The sequence below is a fragment of the Anolis carolinensis genome, chromosome 1 (genome assembly GCF_035594765.1).
Source record: "Anolis carolinensis isolate JA03-04 chromosome 1, rAnoCar3.1.pri, whole genome shotgun sequence".
NCBI lineage: Eukaryota > Metazoa > Chordata > Lepidosauria > Squamata > Dactyloidae > Anolis > Anolis carolinensis.
The window spans coordinates 99,834,624-99,848,035 of NC_085841.1; the positions used below are offsets into that span (position 1 = coordinate 99,834,624).

The window sequence follows — 13,412 nt, forward strand, 5'->3', positions numbered from 1 at the left end:
TAGAAAATATAAAGTTTACTGTAACAGATAATTATGCTGACCCCACAGAGTGTATTAACATATCAATTAAAAATATCTCTCTAAACTTTGTCCACTTTCTAAGGTCCCAAAAGCTGTATTCAGAACTTTTCATTCCTCTCTTCCTAACAGGCCCCACATATTTTTTTTAGTAAACAAGCCTCTGAATTCTATATTTTCTCGCATTCCAGCATTTTCATAAAGTGTGATTGGCTAACTCTACCTATCTTCATGCTTCACACATCTGCCTGTTTCATGTTGAAAGATACCATACTGATCTGGAAGTGCTTTTTCTCTACATATTATTTAGTCTCCAAAAAGATCAGAGGCTTTTAAGAGCACACTGCATTCTGGAAATGGGTGGGGGAGATTCAGGATCAAAGGGGAGGTGTCAAGGGATATACTCATGCGAGGACATGAGAGAAGCCTCCCACAAGGATGGCAAAAACATCAAAAACATCCAGGCGTCCCCTGGGCAACATCGACAGCCAATTCTCTCACTCCAGAAGCAACTCAAGTTGCTCCTGACACAGAAAAAAAGGGATATACTCTCAGAATATGATAAACTTTTATGGACTTAATTCCGACCAGTATCTCGGTAACTGCCGCCTTGCCTTTCATTCCCCACTGATTCCCTTCAATACTTATCTTCTGAAGGGCAGAGCATAACCAGCACTTGCTCAATCAGCTGCTTCTTTTCTAGCTTTCTTTTATTTACATACTAATTTCTTTATGTATGCCATACAAATCTCCCGAACTTACTGAAAGTCCTGCCCCTTTTATGGTTGGCTTCATTTTGCTGTCCTATTGACAGACTTGTGACAAGTATGTTCATGATTAGGCATATCAGTTATGAACTTAATGATGATGTAAACAAATGATGCAAAAACAGATTCACATTAGGTGAACAATTAAAGAATATGGTAATGAGAAGCTAAATCAAAAATAAAATATAGTGCTCTATACAAACCTTTGCACTGGCAGGAAGGCTCATTTATGCTTGAAAACTGCAACAATTAGCTGACCAGTCCCCAAGATAGCCATTTAAAAAACTGCATGCAGGTTGAGTTCCACCATGCCTTTGCCCAGAAACAGAGGAATAGTAGGAAACTCACACAAGTCATTTGGACAAAGCAGCATTTCTTTAACAATGACTAAGGTGCCAACCACTAAGAAATTGTATGGCTAGAGAAAACATAAAGGCACAGTGAGTGTTTTCTTTTATAGTTGTAACACTTTTAGAGTGAAATTCCATTCAACATGATACAAGAAGTGGAGGCAAATTTTCACTCACTTGCTTCTCCCTATGTAGCTCCAAGTGCTGCCAAAATCACCTCCTGCTTTGTCCATGGAAGCCTCCATTATATGAAGAGCGAAGGAAACAACTGGATGCAACCCAGCAGCTATGCATGGAGGGGGAGTGGATGATTTCTTGCATTGAAGCAATCAATAATAGAAAATAGTCCAAGGAGTGTACACTATCTTTATCCATGAAGGTAAAAACAAAACCATTTTATTTTGTAAGACAATATGTATAGTTAAAAAACTACATGTAAAAACAAACACAACTGTATGGTTTAAAAGAATCAAGAATGGTTTGTTGACACCGTGTCTTCATCCAGGCACCAACTTCAGCACTTCACTATTCTGAGGTAGTGCAATACCATTAAAAATACAGACACTACATAAAGGCTGCACTCTACAAAGGGTTGGTAGGCAAGCTCAAAGTCTTGCATTTGTTCCCAAAATTTCTTTACTCCTTGGGAAAGCAGTCATCTCCACAATATGATTTGCTGGAACTTGCTAATATGGTGCAGTGTAATGACGATGGAGGAACAGCTTGAAAGCCTTATAGGGAATGTAGATTCAGCTCGATCCAGTTTTCCAATGCATAATATACACGATATATACAAACTAGATGTCACATAGAAAGTTTTATATTCATTATCTTTCAACTGTAGGCTTGACCTCAAGATGGAGGGTCATCTACAACCATATCCTCCTGACTCTTCACAGGAGAGTTTCTTGCCTTGGAGCCAGTGACATCTAGAAGAGAGACAGAGTCATCCATTTCAGCACATTGGTGTGTCTCAGATTCAAGGTTTTGAACTCTATCTTCTAGGTCACCGGCTTCCCCATCAGAGTCCTCTGCCTGTTTGTCCTGGGATTCAGTTGTCTCTTCTTCTTTTTCATGTAAAAAATTGCAAATCATGTTTGGCCTGCTGTATGAGAAATCTTTGTCTTTAAGCTCCAGCCATTCCACATCGCCACCTGTCAAAAAGACAGCAGTGATCAAAACAGAAGTGGGAACAAAGAGAATATTAAAACTGATTATTCTATATTCACATTTGTCTCTCATAGCTGGACTGCACTTGGTGTGTTTTTTTTAAATTGAGATGGAAAATGTATTTGCAGTTATGGCTGTCAAGGCAATGTATATGAACCTGTATATTGCAAGGATTTTTGTGGTTGTGTGTTTTCACATTTATCCTTCATTAGCCTGCCCTCTCCCTTCCCATCTGTTCCATACTTTTTGTCAACTTTCTTAATGTCAAATATTAAATGGTGAATTGTTGAGGCAGTGACACTTACCCTGCAAAGTCCTCTGTATATCAACAATACATTCCAAATCGTAACTTATAGTAAGGTTTATGGTCAACCACATAGGAATGGTTAAATAATACATTAATTTACAATTAAATAACACTGTTTACTAGACAACAGTTATACTTAACCATTAACTATTTTTCTTTATAATGGAGAGAAAATCTACTGCCAAGTTTAGATTACTTGTTCATGGTATCGCCTTACCATGAATACATGAAATAACTATTTTATATCAATCCAATATACATTTTTTCTGAGATGTATTATAAATCTGCCAGCTAATCTGCAAAAATGGTTGATGAGTGGTCTTCATATTGTTTCAGGTATGAAGTATCATACCTTGAGAATGGGATTAACAAACCATTGTTCTTATATCTTTTTATATTCTATTGAATGAAATAACTAAAATATTATTCTGTTTTCAAACAAGAGAATAGAGCAGGGTGTCTCAACCTGATGATCAGGGTTGGTGGCTGCTCTAGAGATATCAGTTAAGAGGCATATTTATTGGGAAATAGGACTATAAAAAATTAGGGCTCAGGGGATAAGAAAACATGGGTCAAGAGCCCAATAGAATCATTGGAAAAGGAGAGTAAACTTAGTTCCTTCAGGCTGGAAACAGCAAGTACACAGAGAATAACTTCATAAGCCAGAAAATATGAAGAGAAGGGGAGCAGTCTGTGGACATAGCCTGTGGAACACAGGAAGAGAAGCAAACAATGCAATGCTGTAAGGATTAGGTGAACATATCCAATGAGGTTTCTAGAGTAGAAGGATAGCAAAATCAAATGTATATTAAGAGGGTGCTTTTCTACAATTTAAGTACCTGTGTTTTCTTCCCCTTCCTTTTTCTCTGTGAGGAGCGTCCGTGTCATATTTAGCTTCTTCATTGTGTGGCACTTATATTTTAGCTGTACCTTTTGGTTCCCGTCTGCATCTACTATGAAGAAAAGATATTACGGATTCATATTGAACATCCAATTTTACTCTTTAGTCAACATTTTCAATACATTGTGATGTTTTGGTGCTAAATTCATAAATACAGTAATTACTACATTACATTATCATGTATTGAATTGCTTTTGAACATCCAATTTTACTCTTTCAAATGGGCTATCTTTCTAGACATTTTCAGGTTTTTTAAGAGCTCTCATCTAAAATCCTACTTACCATGATCTTTGTCTTCTTCAAACACCACACAGGTACCAAGGGTATCTGGAGATGACAAGGAATTTTCCATTAAGTTGTAACCAGGGCCTCTTTTTCAAAGAAAAATACTCCAACTTTTTTCATTATACTATATCTGTTAATAGGTGTTTTTATTGTTTTATATTTTTCCAAAAGCCAATAGCTATTTATTTTGCTAATGCATGAACGATTCATGGGACTGGGATTCTTTTTGAAAACAGAAAACACCTAAGAAATACCAAGAACAAAAATAATTTTAAAAGCTTTTTTATCTCTCAGAACTAGTCAGAGATCCTTCAGTTTATGAAAACATATAGCAGTCTTATCCAATCTCCTTACCTTCATATTCTCCAGTAAACACATATCTGTCTACTTGCAAAATGGGCCTCTCTGTGTCTATGCCCTAAGAAGACAATAGATTCTTTATCAGAAACAAAAGTGAAACATAGATTACATCCCAGCAATACTCAGAAAACCGCTTCAAGGTGGCAATGTTTGTAAGGCTGGACTCTTTTGGGTGCTTTATAAAGGTGTAATTTACTCTTAGTGACATACAAGAGGGATTAGGCTAATGTAAGCATTTTCTTGGGTGGCAGAAAAGAATAACCAGCACCTCCTTGGCTGTGCAATGGCAGCTAGATGGCACCCAAATGCAGCTTTGTCTGCAAAAACAATCTGGCTCCTATTGTAGGGCCAGAGAAGAAATGAGCACCCCTTGACTTCCCATTCTCCATTGTAAAATTCTACAGCAAAGGTGTCAAAATTGTGGCCTTACAGCAGCAAGAAAAATCTCAGGGTAAATCTGCAATAAGCCATGGCTGGGAATCATGAAGTGCTCCAGATGTTGCTATTCGACAACCTCCAGCATTCCCTACTATTTGCTGTGCAGCTATGAGTTGCAGCCCAACAACACCTGGAGACCACAAAATTCCCATCCCTGCTATGTGCTTTTGCTGTAAAATTCGGAGTGACTCTTCATGTTTTTCTTTTCCTTTTTTTTACAAAATACATGACCATTGTTTGTAAAGTGTGTGCCTATTTTGATAATGCATGTACGTACATAACAGGAACCCACAGTTCATCATAACTTCCTGCCAGCCACACATGGCCAAAGAAAAATATGCACAATCATGATATAAGGCAATACTATCCCTCAACAATACTGAAACAGTCCATAATCAGCAGAATTTTTTCCCCTTATTTCTACAAGTTTTTAACAAAGTTCATTGTTCTCTTTTTCAAAAATGGTGTAGATTAATATTTATGGAACTCACCAAGATCTTGCATTTGTTGTCACATTTTTCCAGAAAATCTGAATCAATTATTCCTGACAGTTCAACCATGACTAATTGTTCCTGGGGAAAAAAGTTTACAGTATACTTTAAAATAATATATGTAGATACTCGGTGTTCCTTTTAATCCCAGCAGATGGTGCCTACTGGCAAGTCCATTATTGTCAAAATCACCTTGTTCATGTAACACACTTTCTACACCCTTCTGTTCTTTGTTGCAATTGCACAACGTTTATATTTTCTGCATTTGTAACAAAATAGGATAAGATTGTATATCCTTCTGACCACTTTGTCCCTTCCAAGTCCTTGAAAGTAGTTAGCCAACACTAGGAAATGTTGCTCGAATTCAATGGAAGCTGATATGTATCTTCCTCCACTGCTCATTTGACACACTGTTTAAGTCGGAATGAAATGTCATCTCTGTACTTTTAAGGCTTTATCCAAGTACTGACCAGCAGAATTCCTTTAAGTAAATACATACATACTAATATATGGATTCTATACATATGCATTTGGTGGATAAAGAATTGTAAGATGCAATCACATCGCATTTTAGACTTGTCTTTGTACTGTGCCATTAAATCAATTCTGACTTAATTAATCATGGATTTTCTTCACAGATCCCTGTTCTGAGATCCCAGTGAACACCGGCAGTTGTGTCAAGAGAGGACTGGAGTAGATTACATGGACCAAAACTAAAAAAATAACACTGATAACAGAGAGCAGCTTCGTTATGTTTAGTGCCTGCTAACGGATGACATCAGGGCAGTAATCTATTTCCATGACCTGGAATCATAGAATCATGGAGTTGGAAGAGACCTCATGGGCCATCAAGTCCAAACCCCTGCCAAGAAGCAGGAAAATCACATTCAAAGTGCCTCCTATTGAAAGAACACAGGAAAATGCCTTACAACATTGAGTCATTTGTCTCACAACTTTCAACTTGCATGGCAGCAGTTCACCAGCATTTCAGGAAGGATTCTTTTCTAGACGTCCCCAGAACTCCCTGTAGGTCCCCTATTTGAGCATTATGGATTTATTATTCATTTGCTAAAACACATCCATCCAACTCTTTATCACTGTATCTCAAGGAGCATAGAATCTAAACAACTGGATATGTTTTAATAAGTTTTTAAGGATTTTAACTTTTTATTTTTAATACCATTAATATTTAATTCTATTTTAATGTTTGTATATTTTAAAGCCATAATATATACAATGGGACTTGAGAATTCAGAGAAGTTGGTATCCGTGAAAGTTCTGGACTAAACCCCGGCAGATATCAAGGCGTCACTATAAGAGTAGATAGTATTAGGGAAGATCATTGTGAAGGGCAAATTCCTCCCTCCCCCCACCCCATTACATGCACAGGCAGTCCCCAAGTTACAAACATCCGACTTACAAATGACGCATAGTTAAGAACAGGCGTGAGGCAACATGAAGTGAGAGAAATCTACCTTGAGGAAGAGAAATTAACTCCTGGAAGATATATTAATACTATTAGGTGGAAAAGTGTCTCCATGAAGCTTTAGCACCACTCCTTGTTTTCATAATAAGCCAAATTTTTCAAATTCAATTATCACAGGGGCAGAAAGTGAGGTGAAATCTCCTGAACTGGGGCACAGAGAGCAAAAGAAATAACACAGGGGCGTTCACCCTTCCTTATGCTATCAAAAGCTTTATATACAGTTGGGGGGGGGGGGATATTTAGTCAGATACCAATTGTACAAGTTCTCCCACTTAAAAAGATGAGAGAGGCCTGTAATTCACATCATAGGTAGACCTCAACTATGAGAGACAACATGAGAAAACACATCCCGAAAATCACATTGTCTCATTTTTCACCAATTTATTTGCAAATTATGGTGGAAAATAACTATTTGGTCACCAACAAACAAGCAAGATTTCTGGGTCTCACAGACCTGTAACTTCTCAAAGAGGCTCCTCTATCCTCCACTCATTACCTGTAGTAATGGCACCTATTTGAACTTGTTATCAGTCAAAAAGACATCTGTCCACAACCTCAAGCAGTCACACTCCAAACTCCACTATGGTGAAGACCAAAGAGCTATCCAAGGACACCAGAAACAAAATTGTAGCCCTGTACCAGACTGGGAAGACTGATTCTGCAATAGGCAAGCAGTTTGGTGTGAAGAAATCAACAGTGGGAGCAATAATTAGACAATGGAAGAGATACAAGACCACTGAGAATCTCCCTCGATCTGGGGCTCCATGCAACATCTCACCCCGTAGGGTCAAAATGATCACAAGAACGGTGAGCAAAAATCCCAGAACCACACGGGGGAACCTAGTGAACGACTTGCAGAGAACTGGGACCAACGTCACAAAGGCTACCATCAGTAACACACTACGCCGCCGGGGACTCAGATCCTGCAGTGCCAGGCGTGTCCCTCTGCTTACGCCAGTATATGTCCGGGCCTGAGTGAAGTTTGCTAGAGAGCATTTGGATGATCCAGAAGAGTATTGGGAGAATGTCATATGGTCAGATTAAGCCAAAGTAGAACTTGTTGTCGAAGGCTTTCATGGCCGGGATCACAGGGTTGTTGTATGTCTTTCGGGCTGTGTGGCCATGTTCCAGAAGTATTCTCTCCTGATGTTTCGCCCACATCTATGGCAGGCATCCTCAGAGGTTGTGAGGTATGGATAAACTAAGGCAAGGAAAGGAAAAAAATATATATCTGTGGAGAGTCCAGGGTGTGGCAAGAGTCCTTTGTCACTGGGAAGCCAGCATTAATGTTTCAGTTAATCACCCTAATTAGCATTGGAAAGGTTTTGTCTCTTGCCTGGGGGGCATCCTTTGTTCAATCAATAGCCATCCTTGGGGCTCCTCTGCCCTCAGAGTGTTGGTTCCCATCTACTGTTTTGATTTTAGAGTTTTTTAATACTGGTAGCCAGATTTTGTTCATTTTCATGGTTTCGTCCTTTCTGTTGAAGTTGTCCACATGCTTGTGGATTTCAATGGCTTCTCTGTGTAGTCTGACATGATAGTTGTTGGAGTGGTCCAGCATTTCTGTGTTCTCAAATAATATATTGTTTGGCAGAAACACAACTTGTCATGTTTGCAGGAGAAAGAATGCAGAGTTGCATCCAAAGAACACCATACCTACTGTGAAGCATGGGGGTGGCAACATCATGCTTTGTGGCTGTTTCTCTGCAAATGGACCAGGGTGAATGTTCTGTATGCATGAAAGAATGAATGAGGCCATGCATCGTGAGATTTGGAGTGCAGACCTCCTTCTATCAGCAAGGGCACTGAAGATGAAACGTGGCTGGGTCTTTCAGCATGACAACGATCCCAAGCACACTGCCAAGGCAACGGAGTGGCTTCATACGAAGCATTTCAAGGTCCTGGAGTGGCCTAGCCAGTCTCCAGATCTCAACCCTATAGAAAACCTTTGGAGGGAGTTGAAAGTCCGTGTTGCCCAGCAACAGCCCCAAAAACATCACTGCTCTCAAGGACATCTGCATGGAGGAATGGGCCAACATACCAGGAACAGTGTGTGCCAACCTTGTGAGAACTTATAGAAAATGTTTGACTTCTGTCATTGCCAATAAAAGATATATAACAAAGTATTGAGATGAACATTAGTTATTGACCAAATACTTATTTTCCACCATAATTTGCAAATAAATTCGTGAAAAATCAGATGTGATTTTCTGAATGTGTTTTCTAATGTTGTCTCTCATAGTTGAGGTCTACCTATGATGTCAATTACAGGCCTCTCTCATCTTTTTAAGTGGGAGAACTTGTACAATTGGTATCTGACTAAATACTCCCCCCTCTGTATATGTATGTATGTGTGTCTATGTAGAGTTACATAATAATATGCAGTGTATTGGAATGATGGATTATGACCTGTTAGGATCATAACCTAATGGATAATAGAGTTTCAGGAGTGTTTCTTTAGTTTACTGGGTAATGGATGATCACTGGGCACACAGATATTTTGTTTTTACTTGATGCTTTCAGCAAAGATTCAAGTAGACATCTTTAAGATAACATGTTCGTTTTATTCATAACTTCATGTATTTAAATATACAGGTACATTTCTTGCCAAGTTAAGCTTTAAAATTTTCAGTTTGTATCTTTAACTTATAATCTTTAAGTCTATTCAAAACAACATTGTTCTGTATAGCTTTTTATAGCAGTCAACTTCCAAAGAAACTCAAGCCTCAACTGAGTTCTAGGTTCTAACAATAGCTTCTGTATTTAAAATCATCATAGAGATGGAAGAGACCTTGTGGGCCATCTAGCCCAACTCCCTGCCAAGCAGGAAAATCGCATTCAAAGCACCCCTAACAGATGGCCATCCAGCCTCTGTTTAAAAGCCTCCAAAGAACGAGCCTTCACCACACTCCAGGGCAGAGTGTTCCACTGCTGAACAGCTCTCACAGTTAGGAAGATCTTCCTAATGTTCCGGTGGAATCTCGTTTCCTGTAGTTTGAAGCTGTTGTTCTATGTCCTAGTCTCCAGGGCAACAGATAACAAGCTTTCTCCCTCCTCCCTATGACTTTCCCTCACATATTTATACATACAGTAGAGTCTCACTTATCCAACATAAACGGGCCGGCAGAATGTTGGATAAGTGAATATGTTGGATAATAAGGAGGGATTAAGAAAAAGCCTATTAAACATCAAATTTGGTTATGATTTTACAAATTAAGCACCAAAACATCATATTATACAACAAATTTGACAAAAAAGGTAGTTCAATATGTAGTAATGCTATGTAATAATTACTGTATTTACGAATTTAACACCAAAATATCACAATAGATTGAAAACATTGACTGCAAAAACATTTACTACTGCGTTGGATAATCCAGAACGTTGGATAAGCAAATGTTGGATAAGTGAGACTCTACTGTATATAGTTATACATGTATATACTTACACAGACTCAAGCCTCAATGTCTTCTAACTCCTAACACTGGCTTTTGCACTTAAACAGACTTTTGTACTCAAGCTGACTCAAGGCTCAACTGACTTCTGTCATTCTTTTTAAAACTGAACATTCTAAACAGTCACTGAACCAGTCACATGGTCTGTAGGCCCTCTCACTGCTTTATATACAGTATATAGAACTAAGGACACTGCAAACCAAAGAAGACATACACTTCTGGAAATCGACACATTATAAAACAGACAAACATCAAATAGAGCCTTACGAAGGCTGCTATCTTCACCACAGTGGGGCTTTGGTATCCACAGGGATTTGGTTTTGGATATGGGAATCCAAAATCCATGGATTCTGAATTCCCATTACAATGGCGTACAATGGAGGTACAATGGCGCCCCTTATATAACATGGCAAAATCAAGGTCGGCTTTGGGGGATTTTCTTTTTGGGAAAAGCATATACAGTATTTTCAAGCCGTGGATGGTTGAGCCCGTGGATACGGAGGGCTGGCAGCAAAAAAACTCCTACTGGAGGGTCACAAGGCCAAAAGGCCTAAACTGTTTCCTCCTTGATCTTGGCCTTCCGAAGAGGCAAAGGAGGAACGGGGAGGGAAACTCCGCTTTGCTCCACTCCTTTCTCGCGCGCAGGGCCTCCCTCACACCCACCTCCTCCACTTCTTCCTCCTCCTCGCCATCCCGGGGTCCCTCCGCGGGCTCCATGGCAGCAGCGCCTCAGTCACGTGGGTCCTTGGCAACCGCCGCAACGGTTGGCATCTTGCGCGCGCATGCGTATCCCTCCCACAACGACAGCGCCTGTGTAACGTTCTTCCTGGCCAGCGGGGCGTCAGTCTCGCGCTCACTTTGGGTGTCGTTGGGGGCCTTTGCTCGCGCGAGGTGGAGGAGACCTCGTGAGAGGATGACTCTGGCCCGCTAGAAAGCAAAGATTTGGCCTGGAAGATCGGGGTGGCCGTTATGGGACTGATGAGACTTGAGGGAAAAGGAGGTTTCCTAAATGAGGAAGGAGACCCAGGCTCCATCTACATTCACCATATGGCCCAGTTTATGAATGCCTATTATCTTCTTTAAACAGGATTATTTGAGTCTCCACTGCAAGATAGTCCAGTTTAAAGCAGGTCATCTGTATTCAGAAATTGGGTTATATGGCAGGGTAGATGGGGCCTCAGGGTGCGTCAACCCCAGAATGGGTGCAGTTTGACACTATTGACACTGCCAATAGTTCAGTGCTGTGGGATCATGAGAGTTGTAGTTTGACATGGTCTTTATATGTATGCTAACCGCCCTAAGTCCCTCTGGGGAGAGAGGGCGGTCTAGAAATAAAGTTTTATTGTTATTATTTCTATTATTATTATCCCTCTGGCAAAGAGTACCAGTGCCTCACCAGACTACAGCTCCCATCATTCCATAGCATTGAGCCATGGCAGCTAAAGGGGTCCCAAACTGCACTAATTCTACTGTGTAGATGCAACCTGAATCACATTAGTTGTTGTCTTCTGCTGTTGCCCTGTGATCACTGGATATACTGCCTCATCACACTAGAGCATGAATCCACTTTAAATCTGGTTTCTGCCTCCTGCAGAATTCTGGGGTTTGTAGTTTGGTGAGGCCCAGAACCTGTCTGGCTGAGCTGTTTAAAGCCCCCTCCCCTAAAGTGGATCCAAGCTCTAGTGTGATGAGCTCTATTGATCAGGCCTGGGCAAACTTGGGCCCTCCCGGTTTAGTTGGACTTCCAACTCCCACCATTCCTAACAGCCTCAGGCTCCGCTCAAGCAGCTGAGGGGAAAGGGCCTGAGGCTGTTAGGAATGGTGGGAGTTGAAGTCCAACAAAACACCTGGAGGGCCCAAGTTTACCCAGGCCTGATCTAGATGATAAAGATTTGAGAACAGTTTCATTCCCCCACATTTATGGCTCTGTTTACTTTTTTTGGTTCCTTTGTCACTAAGCTGCTTGGCAATGAGAACTTTAACAAGTGAGCTTTGTCCAGATGCAGAACAAATTGACATCTTTAATCTGTTTGTACAGTACAGTAATGCTGCCAAAAGACTTTTTAAAATTATAGCCAGCTCTATTAAAGGACCTTGGATTCACCTTCTCTCAGGCCCATCTACCCTGCCGTATAATGCAGTTTAACTGCATTATATGAGTCTACACTGACTGTGCTGGAACTGTATAAGTCCCAGTCCCTTTTGTCAGGTTGCCTCACCCACAGTTTCATAGCAGTCACTTTTCTGTTAGTTTTATGAGGGTGGAGTTTAAGAAAATCCTTCCTGGTTTGTATCAGTAAGTTTGCCTGCCCTTTTTCCTAGGGAAAGGGAGCCATTTTAGATTGTTAATAACTCTAATTACCACTAGGAAGTCTTGGAAGTGAGATGTATCTATAGTTGGTCTCAGCAAGATCCAGGATTGAACAAGGAATTTCAAGCCAATACTACCATAACTGTAACTATTCTGGAACTCATTTGACTATACTGATCTACTGCTGGTCAGTGGCAGCCTGTGGAGTTTCCAGCGCCTTCAGCAAGGTACCAGGCCTCAATAGGAGATACCTGCTTTCTCAGCCTCCAGCCTGATCACCTTGGACATTGGACCGCCCCAGAGGCCCCTTTACCAGAGAAAGTGAGCATGGGAAACTTTCATCTGGCCTTCGTCTACAGAATCATCCATGAGCAGTGACCTCCAGAACAACCAGTTACCTTCAAACTTTAAGTATGGACTTTGTTGTGGGGAAATCAAGTTAGTGTCTGGGTGGAGATAGACGCAAGATCAATCAATAAATCATTGTCATTGCTTGAAAGCAATAGCGTAGACATTGATTCTGTGGGGTTCCTTGCTCAAATAGGAAGGCAATCCAGCATCTCCCAAGCTGATAGAAAGTTAGGACACGTTAACGCTAAAAAACATTTAAAGCAGCTTGGGTGTGACAGTATATTGACGATATAATGCAGTTTCAAACTACAGTAGAGTCTTGCTTATCCAACATAAACAGGCTGGCAGAATGCTGGATAAGCGAAAATGTTGGATAATGAGGGATTAAGAAAAAGCCTATTAAATGTCAAATTACGTTATGATTTTACAAATTATGCACCAAAACATCATGTTTTACAGCAAATCAATAGAAAAAGTAATTCAATACACAATAATGTAATGTAGTAATTACTGTATTTATGAATTTAGCACCAAAACATCACAATGTATTGAAAATGTTGACTACAAAAACATTGACTACTAAAAGGCAAACAGCGTAGGATAATACAGAACGTTGAATAAGCGAAGGTTAGATAAGCGAAGTTTGGATAAGCAAGACTCTACTGTACCTGCTTTCTGTAGTAGAGTGATAAATGATCAATGACACATTATAGACTCAAAAG

The 13,412-nt window shown here is 40.1% G+C and overlaps 1 protein-coding gene and 1 long non-coding RNA gene across 4 annotated transcripts in view; one reads left to right on the forward strand and one right to left on the reverse strand.

Moving 5' to 3' along the window:
- gtf3c6 (general transcription factor IIIC subunit 6) lies at positions 1 to 10,849 on the reverse strand. Of its 2 annotated transcripts, none has more exons than XM_008121104.3 (6): positions 10,692 to 10,849; positions 5,088 to 5,168; positions 4,153 to 4,216; positions 3,796 to 3,840; positions 3,452 to 3,562; positions 1 to 2,289 (listed from the first exon to the last, which is right to left on the reverse strand). In XM_008121104.3, the coding sequence occupies exons 1-6, from the start codon at positions 10,743 to 10,745 to the stop codon at positions 1,988 to 1,990; spliced, it is 657 nt and encodes a 218-aa protein (XP_008119311.1). In that variant the 5' UTR covers positions 10,746 to 10,849; the 3' UTR covers positions 1 to 1,987. The 2 variants fall into 2 exon arrangements, with proteins under 2 accessions (XP_008119311.1, XP_003215668.1); XM_003215620.4 differs by having other exon boundaries at positions 3,452 to 3,565.
- Positions 10,809 to 13,412, forward strand: part of LOC134295691 (uncharacterized) — a 15,632-nt gene continuing 13,028 nt past the window's right edge. For both annotated transcript variants that reach the window (XR_010002322.1, XR_010002323.1), the window contains exon 1: positions 10,809 to 12,750. This is a non-coding gene — a long non-coding RNA (uncharacterized LOC134295691). The remainder of the gene's footprint in view (positions 12,751 to 13,412) is intronic.